The sequence below is a fragment of the Martes martes genome, assembly GCF_963455335.1.
Source record: "Martes martes genome assembly, chromosome: 3".
NCBI classification, from domain to species: domain Eukaryota; kingdom Metazoa; phylum Chordata; class Mammalia; order Carnivora; family Mustelidae; genus Martes; species Martes martes.
The window spans coordinates 101,663,001-101,677,533 of NC_137890.1; the positions used below are offsets into that span (position 1 = coordinate 101,663,001).

At 36.6% G+C, this 14,533-nt stretch overlaps 1 protein-coding gene across 3 annotated transcripts in view; it reads left to right on the forward strand.

Annotated features, from left to right (window-relative positions):
- CCNT2 (cyclin T2) overlaps positions 1–9,492 on the forward strand; it is a 38,202-nt gene extending 28,710 nt beyond the window's left edge. For 2 of the 3 annotated variants that reach the window (XM_080799533.1, XM_080799535.1), the window contains 3 exons: positions 453–616; positions 5,068–5,138; positions 5,659–9,492. In XM_080799533.1, coding sequence (XP_080655659.1) covers positions 453–616; positions 5,068–5,138; positions 5,659–7,086 — 1,663 coding nt within the window. In that variant the 3' untranslated portion in view covers positions 7,087–9,492. The remainder of the gene's footprint in view (positions 1–452; positions 617–5,067; positions 5,139–5,658) is intronic. The other variant, XM_080799534.1, reaches the window with a different exon arrangement.
- Positions 9,493–14,533: the final 5,041 nt, after the last annotated feature.

Below are 14,533 nucleotides of genomic sequence, written 5' to 3' on the forward strand. Positions count from 1 at the left end.
ATTCCTGATTCTGTAATGTGATGTTGAAATTACTTTGTCAATTTTACAGTCTATTGCTTTTTTCTTTACTTTTTTGCCAAGACATTACAAAAGAAACAAAAATACTACCAAAAAAATTAAAATGTTATACTTGTTTGTGCTGATTATTGAAAATACACTGTCTTCCCCTCTTATAAAGAAGTAAAAATACTTCAAAATTTAGAAATCTTAATATATTAGTATTAATATAATGCTCTGGGGAGTCAGAATGTGGAGAATGTTCATAATCTGTGTGGGTTTTTTAGTATTAGGATTTTATAACCATAGTGCTAGATTTTAATTAAATAAGGTTTTGTACTGTAGACTTAAGAAAACCTTTATGTTTTTGCTCTAATCTTACTGGTAAATATTTTTCTTTGTTTTACATATTTGAATTACTGTGGTTCTTCGTTTTCACACCTGCTCTACAACAGTCTACACCTTACCACCTTCTGTCTTCAGTACAAACCAACAGTGATAGCATGTGTATGTATTCATTTGGCTTGCAAATGGTCCAATTGGGAGATTCCTGTGTCAACTGATGGAAAACATTGGTGGGAATATGTGGATCCTACAGTTACTCTAGAATTACTAGATGGTAAGTAGAGAAAAAGAAATATTTTTTTAATGTGGAAAACATTTTTACATTATGGAAAAATTCTGCTTGCTTTTGTCTAGATTTGAAAAAAAGCAAATCCCCATAGACTCATACTTAAGTGAGCAGTTACCAGTTCTGGCTGCTCCACCATTTTCCCCTCCCTCTGTAGTTTTTTGGATATTAATCCCAGATATCTCTTCAACTATTAATATTTTAGTTTGTGTTTCAAGAGATAAGAGACTCCTTAGAAACATAACTGTAATTTCATTTTAACAATTTGGTAATAGAATTTTAAAAAGTGTAATTACACGGGCAAATGAACAGGATGAAAATAAAGATTCATTAGCCTAAAGGAAAAACTAAAAAAAAACAAACAAACAAAAAAAAACCTTGAACGTGTTTTAACCACCAGTGACTATCTAAAGCCCTTTTAGGACTTTTCAAAAATATATTTTTGTATATATGATTTGTGACGCTATAGGTTGGTAGTTGGTTATAACTTAACTGTAGAACATGTGAAGCAGTGAGCTAAAGGTATTTCGGGGTAACATTCCATGTTCTGTAGTTCTACTGACGTCTGTCATTATTGCCTTTCATTATTAAATATGAATTGACAAAATTAGGGTACAAATACTATAAATCGTGAACCTGGAACTGGATCTCTTAATAAGAAATTTCTCTGGTAACAGATAAGAGAAGCTGACCATAGGTAGGAGAGATTCTTGGGGATTAAGACATTTTAACCAAATACTGTAGATTTCAGAAAGGAAATAGATTACACTTCTTACTGAAGATATACCTAAACTGGTAAACTGGTATGTTAGATTTTCAGTTTATTCTTCTGTGGGCTTTCCCTAACTTCTGTTGCAGAATTGAAGCTAATGGGAAAATAGGATTTGTATCTGTTGCTACTGAGGACATCTGTTACATAGAGACCCCTTTGGGCTTCACATGTGATCTTCCAATAAAATCTCAGCATGTTTCTGTAACCTAGATGTTCGTTTTCTGTGAAGGGCCAAAAGTAACTCTTTTTAGGGTTTAGGTCCCTTCTGTCTATGCCAACTACGCAGCCCTGCCCCTGTAGCTGGGAAGCTGCCATAGGCAATCTGTAAATGAATGGGTATGGCTGTGTTGCAACAAAACTTTGTTTACAAACACAGGGTACAGGTCTATGTGCAATATTGCCTACCTTTCTGGTAAAATAAGCTTCCTTTTTAGATTTTCTTGATTTGGGGTTTTTCCCCCCTCCCTGAAAAATTTCTCAAGAGTATGTAGCTCATGCTATATTACTGCCACATGATTATGCTCTTTTCTTCACATTGCCAGAGGATTTTTTTTTTTTTTTTTTTTTTTTAAGTTTAATGAGAGACAGAGGGGCGCCTGGGTTGCTCAGGCAGTTAAGCGTCTGCCTTCAGCTCAGGTCATGATCTCAGGGTCTTGGGATGGAGCCCCACATCAGGCTCCCTGCTAAGCAGGGAGTCTGCTTCTCTCTCACACTCTCCCTCTGTGTTCTCTCCACCCCTGCCCCAAATAAATACTTAAAATCTTTTTTAAAAAGAGAGAGAGAAGAAAATTGGCATCTTCTAAAAGCCAGTGGGGGTTTTTTTCATCTATGACTTGAGAATTAAGTTATTTGTGCCACCATCTTACTTCAGCAGGTAACAGATAAGATAAAGTAGATATAATCAGAATAAAAATAATTTATATACATGATCCTAAAACAGAGTTCGCAAAAAGCAGGTAATCTGCCTCTTACACTTAAGTTATAGTTAAAGTTGGTTTCTCTGACACAGCAGGGGCCACCTAAAAAATCTCTCTGTTTCCATTCTGAAAAGGCTCAGGTCTGTTACTCATTTGAAGAGCCACTGAGTAGGAATCTGGGACATTTAAGACACAGTTTCAACATTTCGTATAGCATTCTCTCTTTGTGTGTTAATCACAAAAAAATTTAACAGTTTAAGATATTAAGATATATCTGAATTTTAGCCTGGTGTCTAAGAATCAGTATTCACTAAAATAATTCATTTATGGGGCGCCTGGGTGACTCAGTGGGTTAAAGCCTCTGCCTTCAGCTCAGGTCATGATCCCAGGATCCTGGGATCGAGCCCTGCATCTGGCTCTCTGCTCAGCAGGGAGCCTGCTTCCCTCTGCCCTCTTGCCTACTTGTGATCTCTGTCAAATAAATAAAATCTTAAAAATAATAATAATAATAATTCATTTAATGACTATTGCAAAAACAGCATTGGCTTGGACTTGGCCTACCTGTAACATTTGTTGTTGTTTTGCAGAGTTTGTTTTTGTTCTATGATTAATAACAGACCCTCATGTGTTTCTTGCATTTTGAATTTTTTTTTTTCTGTATACTAGTTTGGAAGGGAAAAATGGCTCTATTTTAAGCATCATCTATGATTGTTGTGCACTTAAGTAATATATTAGCAGTGATTATTTGACAGGTTCTTACTGTCCAAGTATAAAAAGGTAGGGGTTTTTTCAAATTAGGAAGGATAATAGTCCAGGCATTAGATTGTTTTCACTCAAATTGGATCAAAAAGTTCATGAGCAAGTTTTAAGTTGTCACAGCTTATGAACATATAATAAGTGCTGAGTTTTTGCATATTTTTTCTTAAAGAAAAACTTTGTATTGTCTTATTTTCATTATCAGTCTTGGCATGTTTGCCTAGAATAGTTTATAGAGAAGCTTACTGTGCATACTAAAAAATAATAAATGAATCTATATCTACTAAATTGGCATGACTAATATTATGTGATACTGTAATTCATTTGACTGGTATGGATATTTGTCTTGAGTGGTCAATAGCTTTATTAATAGCACTATTTTGGGGTAGGAAAGTAGAGTTCATAACCACACTGCCTTGGAAAAGTGAGTCATCTCGTAATCCCAAATTTAAGAAAAAAGTAAGGTAAAAATATATGACCAAGGTGGTTTTACTACTGTGTTAATAGTAATAATTACTAGGAGTCTATGAGTATAGATGGAGGAATTTTTTTCATTTAACTTTGAAATAATTCTGAACTTAAACTACATAGTAATACAGTTTCTATATACTCTTTACCTGGTTTCTCTAATGTTAACATCTTATATACATGGTTATCAAAACCAAGAAATTAACATTGTTACAATACTGTTACCTAACTGCAGGTTTTATTTTATGTCCTGAGTTTTTCTGTTCTAAGATTCCATGTTCCATTTGCTTGAAATGCCCCTTAAATCTCTTCTAAATTAGTCAGTTTTTCTATTATCCGTTTTCTTTTATGACCTTGACACTTTGAAAAATAATGATGAGGGGCACCTGGGTGGCTCAGTCGGTTAAGGGTCTGCCTTCAGCTCAGGTCATGATTCTCAGGGTCCTGGGATCAAGACCCACATCAGGCTCCCTGCTCAGTGGGGAGCCTGCTTTTCCTCCTCTCTCTGCCACTCTACCTATTTGTGCACATGTGCGCATGCACTCTCTCTCTGTCAAATAAATAAATAAAATCTTCTGAAAAAGAAAAAGAAAAAGAATGGCCAGTTACATTATAGAATGTTCCTCAGTTGGGGGCGCCTGGGTGGCTCAGTGGTTAAGCAACTGCCTTCAGCTCAGGTCATGATCCCGGAGTCCTGGGATCGAGTCTGACATCGGGCTCCCAACTCCACGGGGAGTCTGCTTCTCCCTCTCACCTTCTCTTAGCTCATGCTCTCTCTCACTGTCTCTCTCTCAAATAAATAAATAAAATCTTAAAAAAAAAAAAAAAAAAAAGAATGTTCCTCAGTTGGGGTTTGATATTTCTCAATATTAGATTGAAATAATGCATTTTGGGCAGGAATACCACAGAAATGGAAAATGGGTTTACCTTGCCCTGTGCATCTTCTCAAGGGTTGTTTTTTGTTTTGTTTTGTTTTGTTTTTCTCAAAGGATTTACCTAATTACTGGTGATAACCATGATCACTTAGTTAAGGTAGTATCTGCTGGGTTTCTCCATTTTAAAGTTACTGTTCTTCTCTTTGTAATTAAATATCTTGGGGCGCCTGGGTGGCTCAGTGAGTGTAATTAAATATCTTGACGAAGGTATTTTAAGATTATACATATATCTTCTTTTTCCTCCAACTTTGTCCATTAATTTTAAAGAATCTATTGATAGATCTTGCCTGCAATAATTTCTATGATGTTTGCCTAATGAAGATTTTCTGTTTGGGGGGAATATTTTAATGCTACTAAATTTTCCAGAGATTCTAAGCATGGGGGTGTGGGGAGAATGATTTTTTTTTAAGGGATTAATCTTTGAAAATAGCAGTTCAGATCTATGTCTACTTCTATATTTGCTGAAGGTTGAATAGAAGGGTGACAGTGAAGTAGATGAACTCTTGAGGCCTCTTTTTAATATTGCCCACTTGAGAGAAATATGAATCCTAAAGACACCTTCTAAGTTTTAAATTTAAATTTTATTTTTAGAGCTAACACATGAGTTTCTACAAATATTGGAGAAAACACCTAGTAGGTTGAAGAGGATTCGAAACTGGAGGGTAAGAGAATTGGCAGGGTTTAATAGAATATCAGTTTGTCACTTATCTAACAATTACATAGTTAACCAGTTTGAATTTTTGGTTAAATATCCTTATTTCCAGTATTCCTAAATAATTACAGTGTATCATAAACTGCATACCCTCATAGTTTATTCAACTGCTGTGTCCAGTGGACTTTGTTAATTAAGTACTTTATAAATTTTGTGTTTAATTTCACGGTGATTATAATGGAAACATTCTCCTTATTTTACAAATGGGCAAACTAAAGCCTAGACAAGTTAAATTACTTTCGCAAATGCTGGGCCAGGATTTAACCTATATCTAACTCCAAAACCAGTGGTTTCCACTTTTTATAGCCTTCTTCTATGCCTCTAAGTGAGACATTTATTTACTGGCAACAAAAAGCCTTAAACCTCAGGTGATTTTGTTTGCATATGTTTAACATAGATTTTTATAAAGTAAGGAAATTTGTATTAAATTCCTTTGCTGTCATTGCTTCTTTTGTGTTTTATTTAAATAGGCTAATCAGGCGGCTAAGAAACCAAAAGTAGACGGACAAGTTTCAGAAACGCCACTTCTTGGTTCATCTTTGGTCCAGAATTCCATTTTAGTAGATAGTGTTACTGGTGTGCCTACAAACCCAAGTTTTCAGAAACCATCTACATCAGCATTCCCTGCACCAGTACCTCTAAATTCAGGAAATATTTCTGTTCAAGACAGCCATACATCTGATAATTTGTCAATGCTAGCAACAGGAATGCCAAGTACCTCCTACGGTTTGTCGTCACACCAAGAATGGCCTCAACATCAAGAGTCAGCACGGACAGAACAGATGTATTCACAGAAACAAGAGACATCTTTGTCTGGTACCCAGTACAACATCAACTTCCAGCAGGGACCTTCCATATCACTGCATTCAGGATTACATCACAGACCTGACAAAATTTCCGATCATTCATCCATGAAGCAAGAATATACTCATAAAGCAGGGAGCAGTAAACACCATGGGCCAATTTCTGCTACTCCTGGAGTAATTCCTCAGAAAATGTCTTTAGATAAATATAGAGAAAAACGTAAGCTAGAAACCCTTGATCTGGATGTAAGAGATCATTATATAGCTGCCCAAGTAGAACAGCAACACAAACATGTGCAGTCACAGTCAGCCAGCAGCAGTTCTGTCACTTCTCCCATTAAAATGAAAATTCCCATCACAAGTACTGAAAAACCTGAAAAATACACGGCAGATAAGAAGGAAAAGAGTGGATCGCTGAAATTACGGATTCCAATACCACCCACTGATAAGAGTGCTAGTAAAGAAGAACTGAAAATGAAAATAAAAGTTTCTTCCTCAGAAAGACACAGCTCTTCTGATGAGGGCAGTGGGAAGAGCAAGCATTCGAGCCCACATATTAGCAGAGACCATAAGGAGAAGCACAAGGACCATCCCTCAAACCGCCACCACCTCAGCAGTCACAAGCATTCCCACTCACACAGTGGCAGCAGCAGCGGTGGCAGTAAACACAGTGCTGATGGAATACCGCCCACTGTTCTGAGGAGTCCTGTCGGCCTGAGCAGTGATGGCATTTCCTCTAGTTCCAGCTCTTCGAGGAAGAAGCTGCATGTCAATGATGCATCTCACAACCATCACTCCAAAATGAGCAAAAGTTCCAAAAGTTCAGGTAGTTCATCTAGTTCTTCCTCCTCTGTTAAGCAGTATATATCCTCTCACAACTCTGTTTTTAACCATCCCTTACCCCCTCCTCCCCCTGTCACATACCAGGTGGGCTACGGACATCTCAGCACCCTCGTGAAACTGGACAAGAAGCCAGTGGAGACCAACGGTCCTGATGTCAATCACGAGTACAGTACAAACAGCCAGCATATGGACTACAAAGACACATTCGACATGCTGGACTCGCTGTTAAGTGCCCAAGGAATGAACATGTAATCATTTGTTTAGGTCAATTTTTCCTTTACTTTTTTAATTTAAAATTGTTAGAATGGAAAATTTCCTCCTGATCTAGCAGTGGTAACACCTGCTGTCGCTGCCACTGCATCAATATTTGTAAGTGCTGCTTTATTCTTCATTCTGAAAAGAAGAGATGATAGTAAACAAGTCTTTATCTCCACATATGATAGTGTTATAAATACTGTAAAAGCATGGAAGGTGCAAAACTCAGTATTTCTACAATTGCAGCTAAGAACATTAGGATGAATGGCTGGCTGCTTCTAGGAATATAAGATGCCTCAAGCATTCATTATTTATAATTTGAATACTGTAGCTATTTTTTGTTGTTGCTTGGCTTTTGGATGAGTGTAAATTGTTTTCTTTTGTGTATTTATACTTGTATGTATGATTTGCATGTTTCAATGATAAAGGGATAAAACAGTATACTGACAACTGTTTACAAGAAAGTGGAGAAAAATGTACATACATTTTTGTATGTTTAGATATTACCATAAATACTCAGGATTGGAGCTGCTTGTAAGTATAACAATATAACTTTATTTTATCTTGTCAGAGTCCATCACTAATCTAAAACAAAGGTGGCACTTTTTCATGTTAACCTTAAACTCTAGGCCTTACTGGAAGCCACTGAAGGGGGGGACACTTCACTACCAGATTGGATATGCAGTGCCACAGATGGTCATTTATTTACACTGTGAGGCGCTGAACTTTTGCCTTCAGAGCTTCTGACCAGGTTGGCTGCTGAAATAGCCCCTAGTTTTCTGAAGGCTTGAAGAGGAAAAAATAAAGTTTACATACTCTTGATGTGAAGTGCATTTGAAATGTTTGTTGGCTTGTTGCAGTACTATAAACACAGAGCTGTTAATAATGGTTATGTAGATTACTGTGATTTGAAAACTAAATCCACAAAACTTATATAGTGAAGAATTAGTAGGTTTTTTCTTAAAAAAAACTTTAACACTACATATTTTAACAGTAAACAGGGATTGCTTTTCCTTTAGTGTTCAGAATGACACCATATTCTTAATCATACTCCTCCCATGAAGTGTGTTTGTGTGTGATGCCATATTTCTTTTTCAGGTAAATGCAGTCTTCCTTATAGAAATGAAATTAAACCTGTTGCTCTCTCTCAGTTCTTTTATATTCTAAAAATAAATAAAAGGAAAAGATCACTGACTGTGCATTGTACCTGTATTTATAGCTTATGGTTGTTATCAGGAAGCTCTGTGAGAAGAAGGGGTTAGCCTCCAAGTAAACAAACTAGTGGAGGTTTTACATTTGTTTGCACATCTCAGAATATTCCTGTTGAGGTCAAGTTTGCACAGTCATCTAACTTCTGAACAAACAATAGACTTTAACTTGTTTAAAATCTGTCTTAAACACCAGTAATGTGGCTCTGGTTTATCAGCTAATCTTGAATTTATTCTGTGGTAAATCTTTGAACTGTTGAGTGTCTTTAGATGGGGTGAATTCAACTTTCGTTGAACTGAAAACTGTCTTAATTTTTTCTTCTATGTATATGAATTATTTTTGTTACAAAGCCACTGATATGTGCACAATTGTAATTTTACTCAAGTATGTTGCAGTTGTAAATATTAGAGAGTTTAATCTCTTGCTCTACCTTTATTTAGCGATTACCTAATTTGCCAGTAGCTTTATAATTTTTTTTTAAGATAACTGTTCATTATTTTGTCAATGTTATTTGAACTTAGGATACTAGGACCCTCTTTCTAGGGACTTTGCCTAGGTAGCATGTCCTAACATTTGTTCTTTGTCTTGCATAACTTTAGTAATCTTTGTCATTACATGTAACTTTGTTGCTCTGTACGGCATATTATTGTATCCATAAACATGGTAATTTTGATACAGTTATACTTTTACAGTGGTACATAATCCGAGGACTAGTATAGAATTAAGCTGAGTGCAAGATGAGGGCGGGGAAGGGTTTTGTTCTTGGTAATTTAGATGTGAAACCTCTAAGGAGCTATCATGTGAAACGACATAGGGTGGTCGTGCTACTGTATAATTGGGGATAATAATACCAGGAATTTTAATAAGATTTTGTAAAGAATATCCAAAGTAGTGAACTTATTTTCAGTATGACATAGAAAACAATGTGAATATTTAAGGTCTGTGACTATGCTTAAACTTCACTAAGAATTTGAAGAATTGTTTTGAGATGTGGGAATAAAGGTAATTTTGTTGAATCTTTATTGGTGCTAATGATGGACAGTTTAAAAGGTAGCTAGTATATATTGTTATGGGTCAGTACTTATTAGTACTTCCAAAATTGAATTTGAAATGCTATGTATTCACTTTTCACTCTGTAAATGTAATTCTTTACAATGACTTTATTTATTAAAGGGCAGCCAGTTGTAATTTGTACAGGATTGTGTGAGCTATTCAAACTCTTTAACCTCTGAACAGGATTATAGCTTCTAAAACCACCATGGGGATGAATATGAAAATCCTTTTACGTTTCATTTCCAGTAAGTGAAAAACCCCTATTACTCATACTACCATTAATTTGCTTTCCCCATCTCATTTGCATAAAATAGTTCATCAGCCTGGTCCCAATAGGCTCAACCAAAGAAAAAGACTCCAATGAATGGACATTATTTTTGAGTCTTCTTGTAAGTAGCCATAAATAAACCAAAATAGTACATCAAATTTAGGTATGAAATTCCACATGTGCAAAGTACTGTTAAGGTGATTTACATTTTTGATGAGATTTTTTTTAATATTTGAAATATTAAAAAGCATTATCTTTAAACATCCTTTAAAAGAGTGATTCATTTTTCAGTTGTCTTTTCCCTAGATCATAGCTTTGTTACCTTTATGCAGAAGTACATTGCATAGAAAGGCTTTACTTCTACCTCTTTACATAGTTTTCCAATATTGAGCTGTGCCCCCTAAATATATGCCTTAGCTACTTCACAATACGTTTTCAGAACCAAAAAGCAGAAAGAGTGTTTTTTTCACTGAAACATTCTTGGAGGCCTGCTGTACCAAACTGGTACAAACTGGTGTACCAAACTGGAAATAGTATCCTTTAGTGGGAAGACCTTGCAAAATGTCCCAGTTCCTTTTTGTTGTTGAACCTGAGGTTCATTTCTTAGGTTTGTCTTTGAAAGCAGTTACAGATGCATCTTGATCTTTGTCTGTGCAGGTGCATTCTGGTTAGAGTTGTTGACTCCAGATTTCTACCATGATAACATCAGTGGTTTCGTGTGGAATGTCATGAGAGGTGCTTGCATGACTTTGTAACAACAGATTATAATTAGGTAGACTACCTTATCTTTTTTTTGGTCTGTCTTCCTTGACCTAAGGGAATGACTTCAGAGAACCAAATTTTGAATGTTTTTGTTAGTTACCAATTGCCTTTCCTAGCATTTTAAGCACATTTTTCAGTTATATTTGAGTATTTAAATTGATGGGTTTTATTCCTTAACCAGCCTTAGAAATAAACCACTGCATACTTATGCATGACTTGTGTACCGTAGAAGTATCTTGGGTGAATTAGATATGTTAGGGTGTTTTGCATTCACTGTGGAAATAAGGAGGGTTTTGTTTTGTTTTGTTTCATTTTAACATGATAGTAGCTCTAAAGGAAGACAGTTATATTCTCAAAATATCACCCTTTTCCAATTTTATCTAAACAGTAAGCAGTTGTTTCTTAGCTACTACTGTGCTTAAATTGCTGGGTGACTTAAGACCTCTGCTGAGAAAAATTTGAGAGCTCTTGTGAAGAATCTTTGATTTAGCAATCTCTTGGCTCAAGAGGCTTTCTTGGGAGCCAGTAGGGTTCACTAACTGTATTTACCCAGATGAAAGATCAGTGAATCCCCCATCAGGAAACTTGTGTTAACTGAGCTCACAGAATGATACTTGATAACCTTGTGTGCCCTTGTATTTATTTATGGTAGGCTGATTTAGATTGGGATCTTTGCATTGGAAAACAGCACATTCTGTCTTCTGCCCTCTAGGGTACCAAGTTACAATAGCAACTAATTTGAGAATTACAGTTATTCAAATATCTGAAATTTGATTGCTGTAAACCAGATTAGAAGTGTGCTTGTTTTGTAAGGGAAGTTTGCCTTTGTAGTTGAAATGATCTTGCCAGTGGGTCTGGAATGCTCAGTGTTTTAGTCTGATTGACCATGCATCCATTTTTTTATTCCACAATGACAATTTGGGCAAAGCCAGCTTTTGCTTCTGTGACTCCTCTTTTTCTATTCCATATAATTTTACTAGTATCTATTTTCACCTGACAGGTTCTTTAGAATAGGCTGATAAGCAAGGTACATTGAAGGTTGTATGGCTAGGAGTAATTCTGTTTTCATAAAGGTGAGTTTACCCATTCACTGTGATCCTTTAACCCCAAAGGAAATTCTGAGGGCTAATTTCCCTTATTTCCAACTTCTGGGAGGTAGCCGCACTTAAAACCTGTTTAGTAGTTGGTTTGATTTGCCTGTTGTTTAATAATGAATACATTCTTACTTTTAAGGTGTGTTTTTCCAGCAGCTTCACTTGGTTTGACAAACTTCACCTGACTCGTTTGTTGTCTGCAATGATTAGGATTTTGTTTTCTGAATATACTCAGAACCCCCAAGGACTATTGAATAGGATGTTTGCTGATAGAAATCCAGAATCGGAACGTGTGTGTGTGGCATGAATTTGATTAGTTACTGAATTTCAGTGCAGTATCTGTTACGAGGAATTATTAATAAAATTTGTTTATTGAAAATGTAAATCCAAGATTCTAATACGTGTTGTTAATGTGAATCAGAAGTAACTTTCAGGCCCTGGGAAATACAGGAAATAAGGTTTTAATGTGTTTCTCTTTATCTGAGTAACTTCATAAATCTTCACGGAGCGTGGCCTTTCAGTTCATTCAAGTTGTCTGTATTCTACTCTCAGACCCACCACTTGGTAGCTGATGTTCTTGGGTGAATTACTTGACTTTGTGCCTTGATTATCTTACCTACAAAATGTACATATTCATAGGGTTGTGAGGTTTAAGGTTTGAACGATCAGGGAAGGCTAAATAGAATAGATGGCATTAACGAGATGCTTGATAGAGGTATACTCTAGCTATTAGAGGGAATGATGAAACCCAGTCCAGGTGCATTAAACTTGGGTGTGTATTAAACTGCATGCCTACTGTTTTCCAGAATTTAAGTTGTTCATTCTAATTCATACTTTGGGATTTTCTTGGTTAAACTGTTGCATCACCCCCCCAAAAAGCAAAGAGAAATTACGATTATCTGAAAGGGGAATTATTCATGAAAAAATATTTAATCATAAACTGCTTTATTATTGCTGCTCTCTCCAACCCCTTGCCTTCTCCACCGATTTGCCCGCACCTTCCACTTGAAAAAAAATTGAAGCCATGCAGTGGCTTTAATGAAATAAAATTAGGATAGAAAAGTTGCTTTCTCTAAAATGCATCTTAAGCCTAAATGTAAAATAAATGTTTTGAAATCAATTACAAGAGACTTGTCTTCATCTTCTGTTGATAACACCAATAAGGGCGTGTTGTGTTAGCGTATAATAAATTGCATGAGTTTTATTTAGGAACATTACAAAGTCTGTTAGTTCCACTTAACCAAAGTTAGTAATTCTGTTTTGTAATCCATCCTACTCCCTTGTTTCTTCCCTTTCTTTTTGCCCTGCTGTTCTCAATATAATGAAAACAATTGTACCTTTTTGTTTTAGCTCTGCTGCATGAACTGCCTTGTTCCCTCTCCCCAGTAGTACCTCCCAAAGCAGTGGAGAGCCTCACTGATGAAAGGGTTTTTACCTTTATTGCCATAGAAATTAAGAGCTTTTAGACCTTACCGGTGTCAGGGCATATACCCCAGATCAGTTTTTGGTTCTGGTTTTGTTTTAGTCTTTCAAGTCATAATCCATTAAGAGCAATTACTCTACGGATGAATTCATCCATAGTTTTGCACAGGTGTGAGAAGTGATTGCAGTAGGACAAAGTATTTGATCTTCAGAATTGTTTGCTAGTGGAAAGAGTTTTCCACTCTTTTCTCTTGTTAATTGTATTGATCACCAGTGAAGGTAGGGACTGCCTTCATTGGGTACTTCAGTGTTGACAGAATTTCCTGGAAAGCTCTTTTAAATGCAAGTTTCTACATAGTGGCTTCAAGCTGAATTAACACTGGCAAGTGTAACACGTAGGAGAAATAAAGATGAACTGGTAGGTGATGGAGGGTTTTGACTGCTCCTTGAGCAGATTTAGAGGTTTTTATCTTGGATCGCTTCGTTCCAGTATAGAACGGACTGCTGTAGCAGTCATGCTGGAGGAGGTGGATGATGGAATCTTGTACACCCTAGTCCCATACTCCAGAGCTTGTTCTTTTCCACTCTGGCAGCTCTCTTCACCCAGCCACTGGGAAATGTCTGCCATACAAAGTCTAAAGTAGGTTCAAGTTAGGGAAGTGCTGTAGCGTTGGAACTACTGTGGGGAGTTCGATTTCCTTTGGTGGAGCATACAGGCAGATTCAGTACATAATGAAGTGTACCTTTGAATATAATTTAAAACAGGCATTGTGCGTGGTAAAAAGGGAGCTGTTGTTGAGTGAAAAAAAAAATTTTCACACCATTCATTAAAGTAATCAAAGTAACTAACCGGACTGGTGGAATTTAATAAGCGTCCCAGTGGGGTTTTGTTTGGATAAAACCTAACAATGTAATTTTACTTATAAAGCACACATTTGAGAGGCAGCAGGCTTGTAAAGTCACACAAATTACTGAGTGACGGTCCCAGCTTCCACCTACCAGTCAGATGGCCTTGAGAAAGTCACTTGGCTCTCAACCCTATCGCTCATTAATAAAATGAGAATAATACTACCAACCTAAACAAGAGAATTAGATGAGGTGCTTTTTTATATTACGAGCTCAGTAAATGCTAGTACTTCCAGCCACCACTTACCTGCACTCGCCATCCCCTCTCAGACACTCCTCCTCCCAAAGGAAGATAAAAAGGGAGCAAGCAGCTTGGCAATGATAAGAGCAGAATTCCTGCCTGTTCTGTCTGAAACACAATGAATAACAAAACAACTGGCCTCTGTTGTTTTGTCAAGAGTCACCTACTTAAAACAAGATTTTTGAAGGTTCTGTTTAATGTTCCAAAGTTGTGTTCAGTATTCTATAGACAGAAAGGGGTTAGAGTTGTTAACACCAACTTCATGTGTCCATTGCTGCGATACCCATGTGTAGAGTATGCTGTTTTCCCTAGCCTTTCCCATAGGTAGTTTGTCTATTCCTAAATCAGATAAAACTACCCAGATTTTAGGGTCGCCTGGGTGGCTCAGTTGTTAAGCATCTTCCTTCAGCTCAGGTAATGATCCCAGGGTCTTAGGATCGAGCCCCACCTCGGGCTCCCTGCTTCTCGAGAGGCTTGCTTCCTCTCTCA